Genomic DNA, 11,193 nt, shown 5'->3' on the forward strand with positions numbered 1-11,193 from the left:
TATAAATAAACCAACACAACAATTTCTTATTCAACAGTAGATATTGGTAACCCTCTAATGATACATTAACACAGTGTATTTTAATTTAAACTTTTAGCATTTAATCAATTTGAAATGAATATTAAGGTCGTTCAAAATCAGAGTACTTATAGGTCCATCGATACTTGCCAATCGAGTTTCTTGGTTTTTAAAAATATGGTTTGGAGAATCAACGAAGCCAGGCTTCCTTCCAGCTCCCATTACTTTAGTAGCTACGTCCGAAGAGCGTGTAGAACTTGGGCTTGTTGGTGCAGCTGGGGTTGATGCACTTATCGCTGGCTGCGATGGGAGCCGGTTGGTCGAAGGGGATGCACAGCGACTTGGCGCCCATGGCAGGAGCTCCTGGCTCGGCCTCTTCCCCGCGGGCGCTGTCTGCCTTGATCTTGTCCTCACAATTGATCTCGCCACAGAAGGGGGCCAGCAGGATGTTCTTCTGCTCCAGGAAGCCGCAGAAGTCGGTCCAGTTGGTCACCTTTTTGGTGTGACTAGTCAGATCCTCCTGTGCCTTGGCAAGCATGCTCTCATGAATTGTTTCGAGCAGCGCGGGGATCTTCTTCTCCACATCGGCCAGCGGGATGGTGATTTTCTCACCAGTGTCGCGACGCACAGCCACCAGCTGCTGGGCCTTCAGGTCCTTGGGACCCACTTCCAGGCGCAGTGGGACGCCCTTCAGTTCCCAGTGGTTGAACTTCCAGCCGGGCGAGTAGTTGTCTCGGTAGTCACCCTCGCACTTAACTCCACCGCCTACCAAACGCTTCTCAAGCTCCTTGCACGCGTCCAACAGCTGTGCCCGCTCGTCATCCTTGGTGTTCACGGTAATGCCGCAGGGCACCACAATGGCCTGAATGCAAGCAACATGTGGGGGCAGAACCAGACCCTGGTTGTCCGCATGCACCATGATCATCACGCCAATGGTGCGAGTGGTTAAGCCCCAGGAGTTCTGGTAAGCGTACTTCTTCTGCTGCGTTTCAGGGTCTTCGTACACGATCTCGAACATCTTGGAGAAGTTCTGACCTAAATGGTGGCTGGTACCTCCCTGAATGGCACGTCCGGAAGCCGAGATGAATGCCTCCACGGTGGTGGTGTAGTCACCGCCCGCGAACTTCTCCTTCTCGGTCTTGCGGCCCTTGACCACGGGAATGGCCAGCAGGTGGGTGTACACGAGAGCGTACAGATCGAGGATATCTAGCACTTCCTTGTCGGCTTCCTCCTTGCCAGCGAAGGCGGTGTGTCCCTCCTGCCACAGGAACTCGCGTGTGCGCAGGAAAGGCGTAGGCTGCTTAAATTCCCAGCGCTATACCAACGAAAATCATGAAGTATTTATTAAATAAGGATAAAATCGGAAAATTCAATCCACTACTCACCACAACGTTATTCCACTGATTGAGACGGATTGGAAGATCCCTGTAGGACTGAACCCACTTTGCGTAGGCGGGGTACATCACGGTCTCGGAGGTAGGGCGCACGGCGATTGGCTCGGCCAAATCGGAGTCCCCGGACTTGGTGACCCAGGCCACTTCCGGAGCAAAGTCCGCGATGTGCGTCTTTTCCTTCTCCAGCACAGCCTTGGACACGAAGATGGGGAAATAGCACTCCTTGACACCCATGCGCGTGATCTCAGCATCAAACCACGTCTTGATGGCTTTCCAGATGGCGAAGGACCAGTGGCGCAGGATGTAGCAGCCGGACACGTCATAGTACTCGATCAGCTCACCCTTGGTGATAACCTGCGAGTACCAGTCGGACAGGTTCTCCTCCTTGGTGGCCTCCAGACCAAGACGGGTCTGCTTTTTCACACCACCAGAAGCATCGGCAGCAGGCTCCTTTTTAACGGGCTTGGCTGGCTTTGGTTGCGCCTCCTTGGGCGCTTTCTTGGCTGATCCTCCTCCACCGCCGCCTCCTCGACCGGCTACGGGGAAATCGGTGCCCGTAACCTCCTTGTACTTGGCCTTGAGAGCCAATAACTTGGCCACTTCTGCATCGATCACCTCCTTGGCTGCCTTGTTGCCCTTGGCCGCACGTACCTTCTCCCCTTGAGCATTGATCTCCTGGGTTAGTTCATCCTTAGCTGGCGAAGCCATCTCGACGGGGCTGGCTTCCTTCTTGACCACAGCAGGTTCAGCTTTAGCGTCTGGGGTCCAGTCCTTACCACTTAACGTTTTATACTCAGCTTTCAGAGCCAGCAGATTCGTAACCTCAGGTTCGATTACGTTCTTAGCCGACTTCTCAGATTTTAGTTTCCTGATCTTATCGCCCTGTGCCTGAATCTTGTCCAAGACGCTGGAGACGTCACTTCCGGAATCTCCACCAGTGAGATCCACAACGGCAACGGGTGCGGGAGCGGGTGCCACAGTGCCTGGCTTCCACTCCTGACCAGTCAGGGATTTGTAATCGGTTTTCAGTGCCAGCAAGAGCTTTACCTCGGGCTCCACCAGGGATTTCTCCGATTTCGCCGTCTTCAGTTGACGGATTTTATCACCCTGCTGGGCGATTTTGTCCAGTAGTGTGCTTACAGCAAGACCAGAAGCGGGTTCCGGATTCTTCTCCTGCTTGACTTTCACAGCGGCTGCTGCTGGAGCTGGAGCTGGAGCGGTGGTACCTGGCTTCCAGTCACTTCCGGTGGCAGTTTTGTAGTCGGCCTTCAAGCTAAGCAGTGTCTTCACTGCAGCATCAACGGTGGCCTTATCGGCTTTAGCTGACTTCAGCTCCCGCACCTTATCGCCCTGGGCAGTGATTTGGCTTAGAATCTTGGCCACCGAATCGTTGGCAGCGGCAGAGGGAGCAGGGGATGCAGCTGGAGCGGCAGTGGGAGGAACAGTCCCTGGTTTCCAGTCCTGACCGGTAAGAGACTTGTACTGAGCCTTCAGTTCGAGGAGCGTCTTCACAGCAGCGTCGATCTCCGGCTTGCCCGCCTTCTTTCCCTTAAGATCTCTGACCAAATCTCCCTGCTTGACAATGTTAGCATTGACCGAAACGGCGTCGTTGGCGGTGGAAGAAGGAGCAGCAGCAGGTGTAGAAGCAGCAGAAGCAGCTGTTTGTCCAGGCTTCCAATCCTTTCCAGTTGCTGATTTGAAATCGGCTTTAAGGGCGAGCAGCTTCTTCACCGCAATATCGATTTGATCCTTGGCTGCTTTCTTGGATTTCAGATCGCGGACTAGATCGCCTTGGTGGGTGATTTGACTGTCCAATTCGGTAGCTTGGCCGGAAGACTTCACAGGTGAGGATGCCTTTTTCTGTAAGAAAAGTCATATTTTAATAACCATTTTAGGTAAAAGCTAAATTGCTGCAACGTCTTCATGTTTTTCAAAGTATTCTGCAACGTCAGCAAGGGCTACTTGAAGTATTCAGCGAGCCCCTCTTTGAATTCATTGAGTATGCCTTACACAGGTCGACGATAACGATCCACACGTTAGGTGGTTCGGCATACAACTGGTTTTTAACCGAAGAAGAAGACTAAGCCGAACCAACGCGGCACATAATTAAGAGAAAGTGAAAGAGCTTCAGAGAGCAACTGTTGCAGAGAGAGATTTTGGAGATCCAAACAGCTGATATTTTAGATATGTGGTTTTTTTAGTCGAATTTTAAATACCCTATTTCCCTAATTTATAGATAAATCTTTGAACATAAATTATTAAATAGGCCTGTACTCATAAAATGAATTATTAAATGTCCTTTAACTCACCGTTGTCTTGGCATCCGGGGCATTGATTTTCAGACCAGAGGTAGGCACATCCTTGGTATGACCATCAGGAATTGAGAACAAAACAATGGGCGAGGGGACAGACGTGAAGCCACTGGGTGGAGCATAAGCGTTGTCCACCTTAAAGAAGCCACGCCTCTGCAACTGGATAATATCGCCCTTCTTTAATTTCTTCAGTTCAGGATCGCCCAGCATTTCCACCTCATCACGGGTCTTGTGGCCAATGAACTGTTTGAAGTCTTCGTCCTTGCCCAAAACAGCTTTGCTGATGATGTTGTCAAAGTAAACACAGAAGGTGGGTGGATATGCACTTGCATCATCTTCCACAGCCAACCAGGTGAGTTTAAGCGTCTTCTTGAAGTCCTTGTTTTCCAAGTTGAGAGCAGCATCGACGGAGGTGATGTTTCCAGATGCATCCTTGTTCACCTTCTTGATCAGGATGTTGCCCCAGTTGATAAAGGTGGCGTTTTCACCCTCCTTCAAGGCTTCGGCATCCACGTAGTCGATGTAGATGCGGGGTCCCAAAAGGACAGTCTTCTTTCCCAGTGATTCATCCTTGGGATGGACGGACACTTGGATCCTTTCCACCTTTGCGCCAGCCACATTAACAATAACGCGCTTCTCCTTCTCTAAGGCAGTGTAACGAGGAGCAATGGGATCGATGACCTTCTTGTTAAAGGCCCAGATCTTATCCCAGTTCATGAACACCACGGATTTGCTGCTGCCCTGGGCAATGATGAATTCCTTCAATCCCTCCACAGTCATGCCGCGACGAATGATACCGCGCACCGTTGGGAAACGGGGATCATCCCAGCCGTCAACCAAACCGGAGTCCACAAACCAGGTGAGTTTCCGTTTGGACAGCACGGTGTTGGTCATGTTCAATCGACTGTACTCCCAGATGTACGGCTTACGTAGCTTTAGCGCATCAATGAACCAGTAGAACTGATCATCACGATCGTGGTACTCAGTGGTGCGCAGGGTGTGGGTCACATTCTCGATGGCATCCACAATGGGGCAGGCAAAGTCGTAGGTGGGATACACCCTGTAAAGATAATCGTTACATTTATGATCTTAAGAAATTTCTTGATATACCCACTTGTATTTCGTTCCTGTGCGAGGATGTGGCTCGTTCTTGCAGCGATAAATGGTGGGATCGCGCATGCAGCCGTTGGCTGAGGTCATGTCGATCTTGGCGCGCACGCAGTACTTTTGACCCTTCTCTGAGCCCTTAAGCATCTCCTCCCACAGGGAAAGATTCTTCTCGACGGCTAAAATGAAAAACGGGTATTAATAAGTATTATGTTGAGTAAAAACTGGAATTAACCCTATTCAAATTGTATATATTTCATAATGAAATTGTACATTTTCAGAAGACAATCCGAAAACTAATATCAACTTACAGTTGGAACGGTTGGCGGACTCCACTCGTTGCTCGCGCTCCAGCTTCATTTGCTCCGGAGGCGTGTCATCCACGTAGGCCTTGCCCTCCTTAATTAGCTGGACGCAGTAGTCGAGCATCAGGTCGAAGTAGTTGGAGGTGTGCGTGAATAGGTCCGGCTTGATCTGCAGCTGTTCCAGATCTCCCAGGATGACGTTCTCGAACTCTACGGTCTCCTTGGCGGGATTGGTGTCATCGAATCGCATGATGAGCGTTCCCTGGAAGGCCAGAGCGTAGTACTGGTTCAGCAGCGCTGCCTTGGCGTGACCGATGTGCAAATAGCCGGAGGCCTCTGGCGGGAAGCGCACCACAACCTTGCCCATCTCGGCACCAGGCAGATCCACGAACTTGCCCTCCTGCTTGCGCTCGCCCGTTTTGGCGGGCGTCTGCTCCTTGGAGGCCTGTGGGCTCCTCTTGACCCTCGCTCCTTCTGGCAGGGATTGCAGAACCTTTTGGATCAGGGGCTGGGCAGTGATGAGGTCATACCAACGCTGCACGTGCTGCGGGATGCCCTTGGCCGAGAGGAACTCATAGCGCGAGTGCATCTCGTTGAACAGCGCAAAGTCGGCGATGGTCAGCTTGTTGGCCACCAGGTAGGTCACCGGGGCAATGGACTTGTCCAGGAAGGTCAGCGCCCATGAGATGTCATCCTCGCAGGTCAGCGAGAAGGAGAGCCAGTGGTCGATCTGTGTCCTCTCGATAGCCGTCTCGCCGTACAACTTGTAGTCCGGAGCGGCGCGGGCCAGGGCGCGGAGCACATCGTTGTTGGAGTGGCACACCAGGAGGCGGTTATCGGGGAACTGCAGCGAGGTCTCCTCCTTGCTCCACACAATCTCCACCGGCACGGTGGCATTGATAAGGTGAGCCGTCGCCAGGCCACCTATTCGAATGAGTCAATTAATATCATGCGACACTATACGATTGCCAACTGATGCAATAAAGCAGGGATCGGATGGAATGCCAGAAATGTATATTGTGTACATAAATAGACCACCATCCGGATTTAACCTCACTAAGTGCACCTCTTCCGGGAACTGAAGGTCACTGCAGCCGGCATCCTGTTGGTACTTACTTATGGGCGGATTGTTGAGGTTCGCTTTCAGCTTTATAGACATTGTCACAGGTCGTTGGTTGCAATATGAATGTAAATGACGAAATTTCTCGGCTTATAAACGGCACGAGTACGGCCAGCTGCTAACGTCTACACAGTCTAATAGAGATGGCAAAAGAGAGCTGCAGTTGCCGTGCGATAGTTCACTGTGAATGGCAAATATCGCAAGCTCAGATACAGGGAAGCCTAAAAAATAAACATAAGTATGAATAAATATTAAGATTAAGACCGTTTTGTTGGGTCCCCGCACTTACATCGAATAAAGATATTCGTTATAAATAAGAAGTTAATGTTAGCTCATATTCATTTAAATTTAACTTAAAGTTAAATACATCTAATAAATTATAATTCTGAATTTAACAAACATAATCAGAAAATATGTATCCCACTGCACACCCAACCCACCCAATATTAACAATCCCTATAAACGTGAGACGCACTGTACTTGCTATTCCCCTTTACACGTCGACAGGTGCATTGCGAATGGCAGCTTTGCGGGAAGAAGAATTTTCTATGTGTGTTTTGTTCGGTGGCTGCATGGAAAATTAAGGTTTTCCCATATATTTTGTACAGCTAGCACAGGGAAAAACTCAACCACACGGAGGAGAAGCAAAATAAATGGTGAGACTCAAGGAAAAACGAGTGTAATGGTGATTTCCTAGTATAGGATAGGATTTTCATGTTGACGATGTGGTGGCTCCAGGTGTGAATTTGTGTGTGTGTGTGTTGGTGGGGGTGCTCGATGACTGTGTCAGTGGAAATTGGGAGCTTCGCTGGCCCTAAAAGATATGAAAAATTAATGAAAACCACAAAAATCAATAAAGGTTCTGGACTAACGAAGGTTCTACTCAATTTCAGATGCTTTTCATGCTGCTTTTCAGCCGGCAGGGCAAACTGCGGTTACAGAAATGGTACATGGCCTATCCCGATAAGGTGAAAAAGAAGATCACCCGAGAACTGGTCACCACGATACTGGCCCGGAAGCCAAAGATGTGTTCGTTTCTGGAGTGGAAGGACTGCAAGATTGTCTACAAGAGGTGAGTAATTGGGTTGACTATGTCTTGATCAGCTAGCAGTCTTTGAAGACGGTATAGATAATACATAGCCCTAGTTTTTTGCTTATTCAGTTAAGAAAAAACTGTAACTACTTTTTATAATGCGTTAAAGTTATGGAAAGTCACGCATATTTTTTCTAACAAGGTACTAAAGATCACACCTCTTACCCCTTACCCCTCACTATGCCAAACATTAAATATTATTGAGATAGTAGCCCTGATAAAGTGAAAGCTGATAAGATATGAGTGCAAAGATTTATAAAATACAATATACAACCTACAGATTCCAATTTAATTTTATTAAAACTAACATATTTTTAGGATTATTTTTATTTTAAGTGCTAACGTCAGTGTTTGTTGCCTTATAGGTATGCCAGCTTGTATTTCTGTTGCGCCATCGAGCAGAACGACAACGAGCTGCTGACACTGGAGATCATTCATCGCTATGTGGAGCTGTTGGATAAGTACTTCGGCAGCGTAAGTTACAGCACCACTTTGCTATAGAAGGTCTTAAGAGTTTCCCATTTTCCCTTTTCTGAACAGGTCTGCGAGCTGGATATTATCTTTAACTTTGAAAAGGCCTACTTTATCCTGGACGAGCTGCTTATTGGCGGTGAGATCCAGGAAACGTCCAAAAAGAACGTACTTAAGGCGATCGCCTCGCAGGATCTGCTCCAAGAGGTCAGTACACCCGAGACATATGATCTGTAATGCCTAAAACGGTTGTGTCACTCTCTACCTATGCCGGATATTGTTAATTGTTTTACATATTTATTCAACTTGCTGGTTTTTAGTTTCGTTACCTCGTTAGTGTTTGTTTGCATCTATATTTATATGCCTATCTATAACGTTTACAATGTCATACCTCATGCATATCACGGTTTTCTCTTTATACTCTACTCTTACCTACTTCTTGTTCTTGTTTCTCTAATTTGTGCATTCGAAACTAATAACTATACTACTCGTACTATAAACCGAACACCTCTAACCACTCGAAGCAAGAAGAGTTCTTTTACTCGCTGCAATAGATCCTAAGTCCAGTGTGCGTGTGTGCTTCCGCAGCAGCATTGTCATTAACTTTAAGTTCCGAATCTGATGTAAACCACCTTAGCTGACACACACGCACTCAATCAATTTGTTTATTTGTCATTGCATGCCGTCTTGAGTTCCGAAACTTGCCTACTCGAAAGCGAATTGTGAATTGTGAGAACTTACCAGGAATTATTTGATCGCCACAGTATTGAACTTGCCATAGATGTTGCTGTGCAGTAAAACTAAAACTAAAACCTTGTTTGCCATTTATAGTACAATTTTTGTTTGTGTTTATTTTGTGACCGTAACTCTGTAAGTCTCCTAACCCCAATTGTAGTAAGATATCGGTCTTAGTTGGCTTGATTATTTTGCATGACCTTTGTAGTTGAATTACTAACTAGAAACGATGTTAAACTATACATATTCTTGCCATACCATAAACCATATATAAATGTGTAACCCATGTACCCTCTCTCTTGTTATTATTAACGCTTACCCTACCCGCCACTGCATAAATCGATGTTAACACAACTACTACCACCACCAACAACCACCACAGGACTTCAATGAGTATCTCAACTAATCAATGAAAAGAAAAAAATATAAACCTAGAAGAAAACAAAAACCCATCCCAAAGAACCAGTGTAAAGAACATAAAGATATATTCCCGATCTGCGAAGAGTCTTAGTGGGAGAGTCGATAGGTCAGATCAGTCAAACCTCAGTCCAGCTGTATATATATGTGTATATTGCCCAGCTTCCATTCCCCCGCCTTCCCCGCGCTGCGCTGTGATGTTCATCCATATAATATGCGTTAAATGTTTCCAAGTTGTGCCGTAAATGAAAGAAAAGCAAAACAAGATCGAAATTGGTTTCTATTTCGAACACATTCTACTCACACTTACACCTACTACTCGTACTACCACTTCTACTACTTTCTTTCCTTCTACTCTTCTCGTTCTTATTGTTCTTATTCTCTGTACTCCAGGACGAAGCCGTTGAGGGCACTTTAAGAGACATTGGACTCCTCTAAAGAACTAGAACACTCTAGAACTTATGTAGTTGATATTACACGCACACCCAGACACAGCAAGCACACAATAACACACACAAATACACCCCCAGCGATAATGTGTGCTGCACATGGCACTTTTGAACACTGCTCCCATCCACTTCTCAACACTAGTGTGTGATTTGGCTGTTGTACAGCACTGATGAGTTGAATAAAATTATTAAATGATAAGCAAGAAGGCGCCAAGCAGCGTGAGGCTTCAAAAATCAATAAATCCCACAAAGCTAAATACTAGATAGTAACATCAGAGCATTTGGCATGCGGCTATCCATACACTCTCGTATATTTCACAAACACACACACAGATATTATAGATCCAGCAAAGTTCATGCAAAACAAGTCAACGTCACGTAGATCCATCTGGGGTTCCCTCAACTGAATTAATATTCTTCTTCCTATCTACATTATATAATCGAAAGATCATTCCAATCAATCACCAAATGGGCAATAACTAATTTAGTGGGGAAATATATGCAATACTATTCTTACAATAGAAACAAGTAAGCTTTAATGTTGAAAAAATGAGAACGATATATAATTAAAAATTGTAATAATCATCCCATAGTGGTAACCGAATAAAGTCTAGTTTATGTATATCTACAAATATATATGTTTATGTATGTGTGTTGTACGTTTTAGCCAAATTTTCTGTGTTTTGTAACTGAAAAAAAAACAAGTTAAAATAAAAAACCAAGTATTTTTCAAAAAAACAAATATTAAATGTACTCGTATGCTATATGATAATGGTAAGAACTGGTGATCCTCAGTTTGTTTTAGTGTAATTGTATACTTTTAATTTTGATTGTTGTCTTTGCTGTTGTCACTGACCCATTTGACTGCTCAGACCTCTTGACGCCCGCTTTGATCTACTCTCCACTGATCTGATCTCTGAACTCCACTCTCTCCAATCTGTCTATCTCCCCATCTGTCTGGCTTAGTGCACCCATTTGGTGTCCTTTTGTTATTAGTTGTTATTACTTATTACCCGTTTTCCATAGCCTATTTATGAGGGGTATCCTCCCAGTATCGAAGCTTTTATTTGGTACCCTTTTATCTCGAGCGATGTAAAGTATAGATCACGTAACTGAAGCTAAGCATTCTCCCATTCCAGGATGAAACCCCGCAGAGTTTCTTCGACGATCATGGCCTGGGCTAAGTTGGCTCCATGACAATGAAACCCAAGAAAGACATTATCTGTATTGAACCCATTTAAAGTCGCCTTAAATGTATGCGTGTATCTGTATTCAACGTAACCCAAAAGTATACCGGTTCTATTATTATTATTATTTAACAATCCTGTGTCAGCATAAAAGATTGTGTATAAAAGTGCTGTTAAACTTACTCCTAATTTCGCTTGGCAAATGCAATTTGCAACACATTTTACTCTACAAAAGCAGCAATATCGGTTGCTCATACACATTCATACTTGTAAAGATTAACTTAGAGATAAGCAAAGTAAAGCGAAGCGATTAATCGACGGTGTGCTCAACTCTATAGTTGTAAGTTCAAAGCCCCTATAAATATATGAAAATTGCTGTATCCAAAGTAACCAATCAAAGCTCTGTTTACTTTATACATTCTTTGCTACAAATAAAAATCGTATCGAGTGTGAGAGTTTCTAAATTTCAGCTGTCTTAAGCCCATTTTTTAGGGGGATCTTGTTTGGGTATAACCTGTATTTACCTGTCTTTGAAAAACACAACGAAGGTTTTAATATTACCGACTTGAAGGAAAGATTACCCAT

The 11,193-nt window shown here is 45.6% G+C and overlaps 2 protein-coding genes across 7 annotated transcripts; one reads left to right on the forward strand and one right to left on the reverse strand.

Moving 5' to 3' along the window:
• Positions 1–78: 78 nt before the first annotated feature.
• On the reverse strand, positions 79–6,395 carry LOC119545751 (bifunctional glutamate/proline--tRNA ligase). The gene is made up of 6 exons (XM_037851585.1): positions 6,253–6,395; positions 5,143–6,060; positions 4,839–5,010; positions 3,722–4,784; positions 1,404–3,272; positions 79–1,333 (listed from the first exon to the last, which is right to left on the reverse strand). Exons 1-6 carry the CDS (start codon positions 6,293–6,295, stop codon positions 245–247), a joined length of 5,154 nt encoding a protein of 1,717 aa, XP_037707513.1. The 5' UTR covers positions 6,296–6,395; the 3' UTR covers positions 79–244.
• A 360-nt stretch (positions 6,396–6,755) lies between these two features.
• On the forward strand, positions 6,756–10,998 carry LOC119560078 (AP-1 complex subunit sigma-2). Of its 6 annotated transcripts, none has more exons than XR_005221000.1 (6): positions 6,756–6,912; positions 7,150–7,328; positions 7,715–7,823; positions 7,890–8,027; positions 8,345–9,022; positions 10,561–10,998. XR_005221000.1 is itself a non-coding variant. In XM_037873396.1 (5 exons), exons 1-5 carry the CDS (start codon positions 6,910–6,912, stop codon positions 10,603–10,605), a joined length of 474 nt encoding a protein of 157 aa, XP_037729324.1. In that variant the 5' UTR covers positions 6,756–6,909; the 3' UTR covers positions 10,606–10,998. The 6 variants fall into 6 exon arrangements, 4 of the variants coding, with proteins under 4 accessions (XP_037729324.1, XP_037729340.1, XP_037729357.1 ...); XR_005221002.1 differs by having other exon boundaries at positions 8,345–8,549; XM_037873396.1 differs by lacking the exon at positions 8,345–9,022.
• Positions 10,999–11,193: the final 195 nt, after the last annotated feature.

This window comes from Drosophila subpulchrella, chromosome 3R, assembly GCF_014743375.2.
Source record: "Drosophila subpulchrella strain 33 F10 #4 breed RU33 chromosome 3R, RU_Dsub_v1.1 Primary Assembly, whole genome shotgun sequence".
NCBI classification, from domain to species: Eukaryota; Metazoa; Arthropoda; class Insecta; order Diptera; family Drosophilidae; genus Drosophila; species Drosophila subpulchrella.

Bases quoted from the DNA above. Each gene is read 5' to 3' on its own strand.
- LOC119545751 (XM_037851585.1), bottom strand. From the start codon at position 6,295: ATGTCTATAAAGCTGAAAGCGAACCTCAACAATCCGCCCATAA. The intron at 3,273-3,721 runs GTGAGTTAAAGG...CTTTTCTTACAG, and splicing joins CCCCGGATGCCAAGACAACG to AAAAAGGCATCCTCACCTGT. The intron at 1,334-1,403 runs GTGAGTAGTGGA...TCGTTGGTATAG, and splicing joins ATCAGTGGAATAACGTTGTG to CGCTGGGAATTTAAGCAGCC.
- LOC119560078 (XM_037873396.1), top strand. The intron at 7,824-7,889 runs GTAAGTTACAGC...TTTTCTGAACAG, and splicing joins TGGATAAGTACTTCGGCAGC to GTCTGCGAGCTGGATATTAT. The intron at 8,028-10,560 runs GTCAGTACACCC...CTCCCATTCCAG, and splicing joins CGCAGGATCTGCTCCAAGAG to GATGAAACCCCGCAGAGTTT.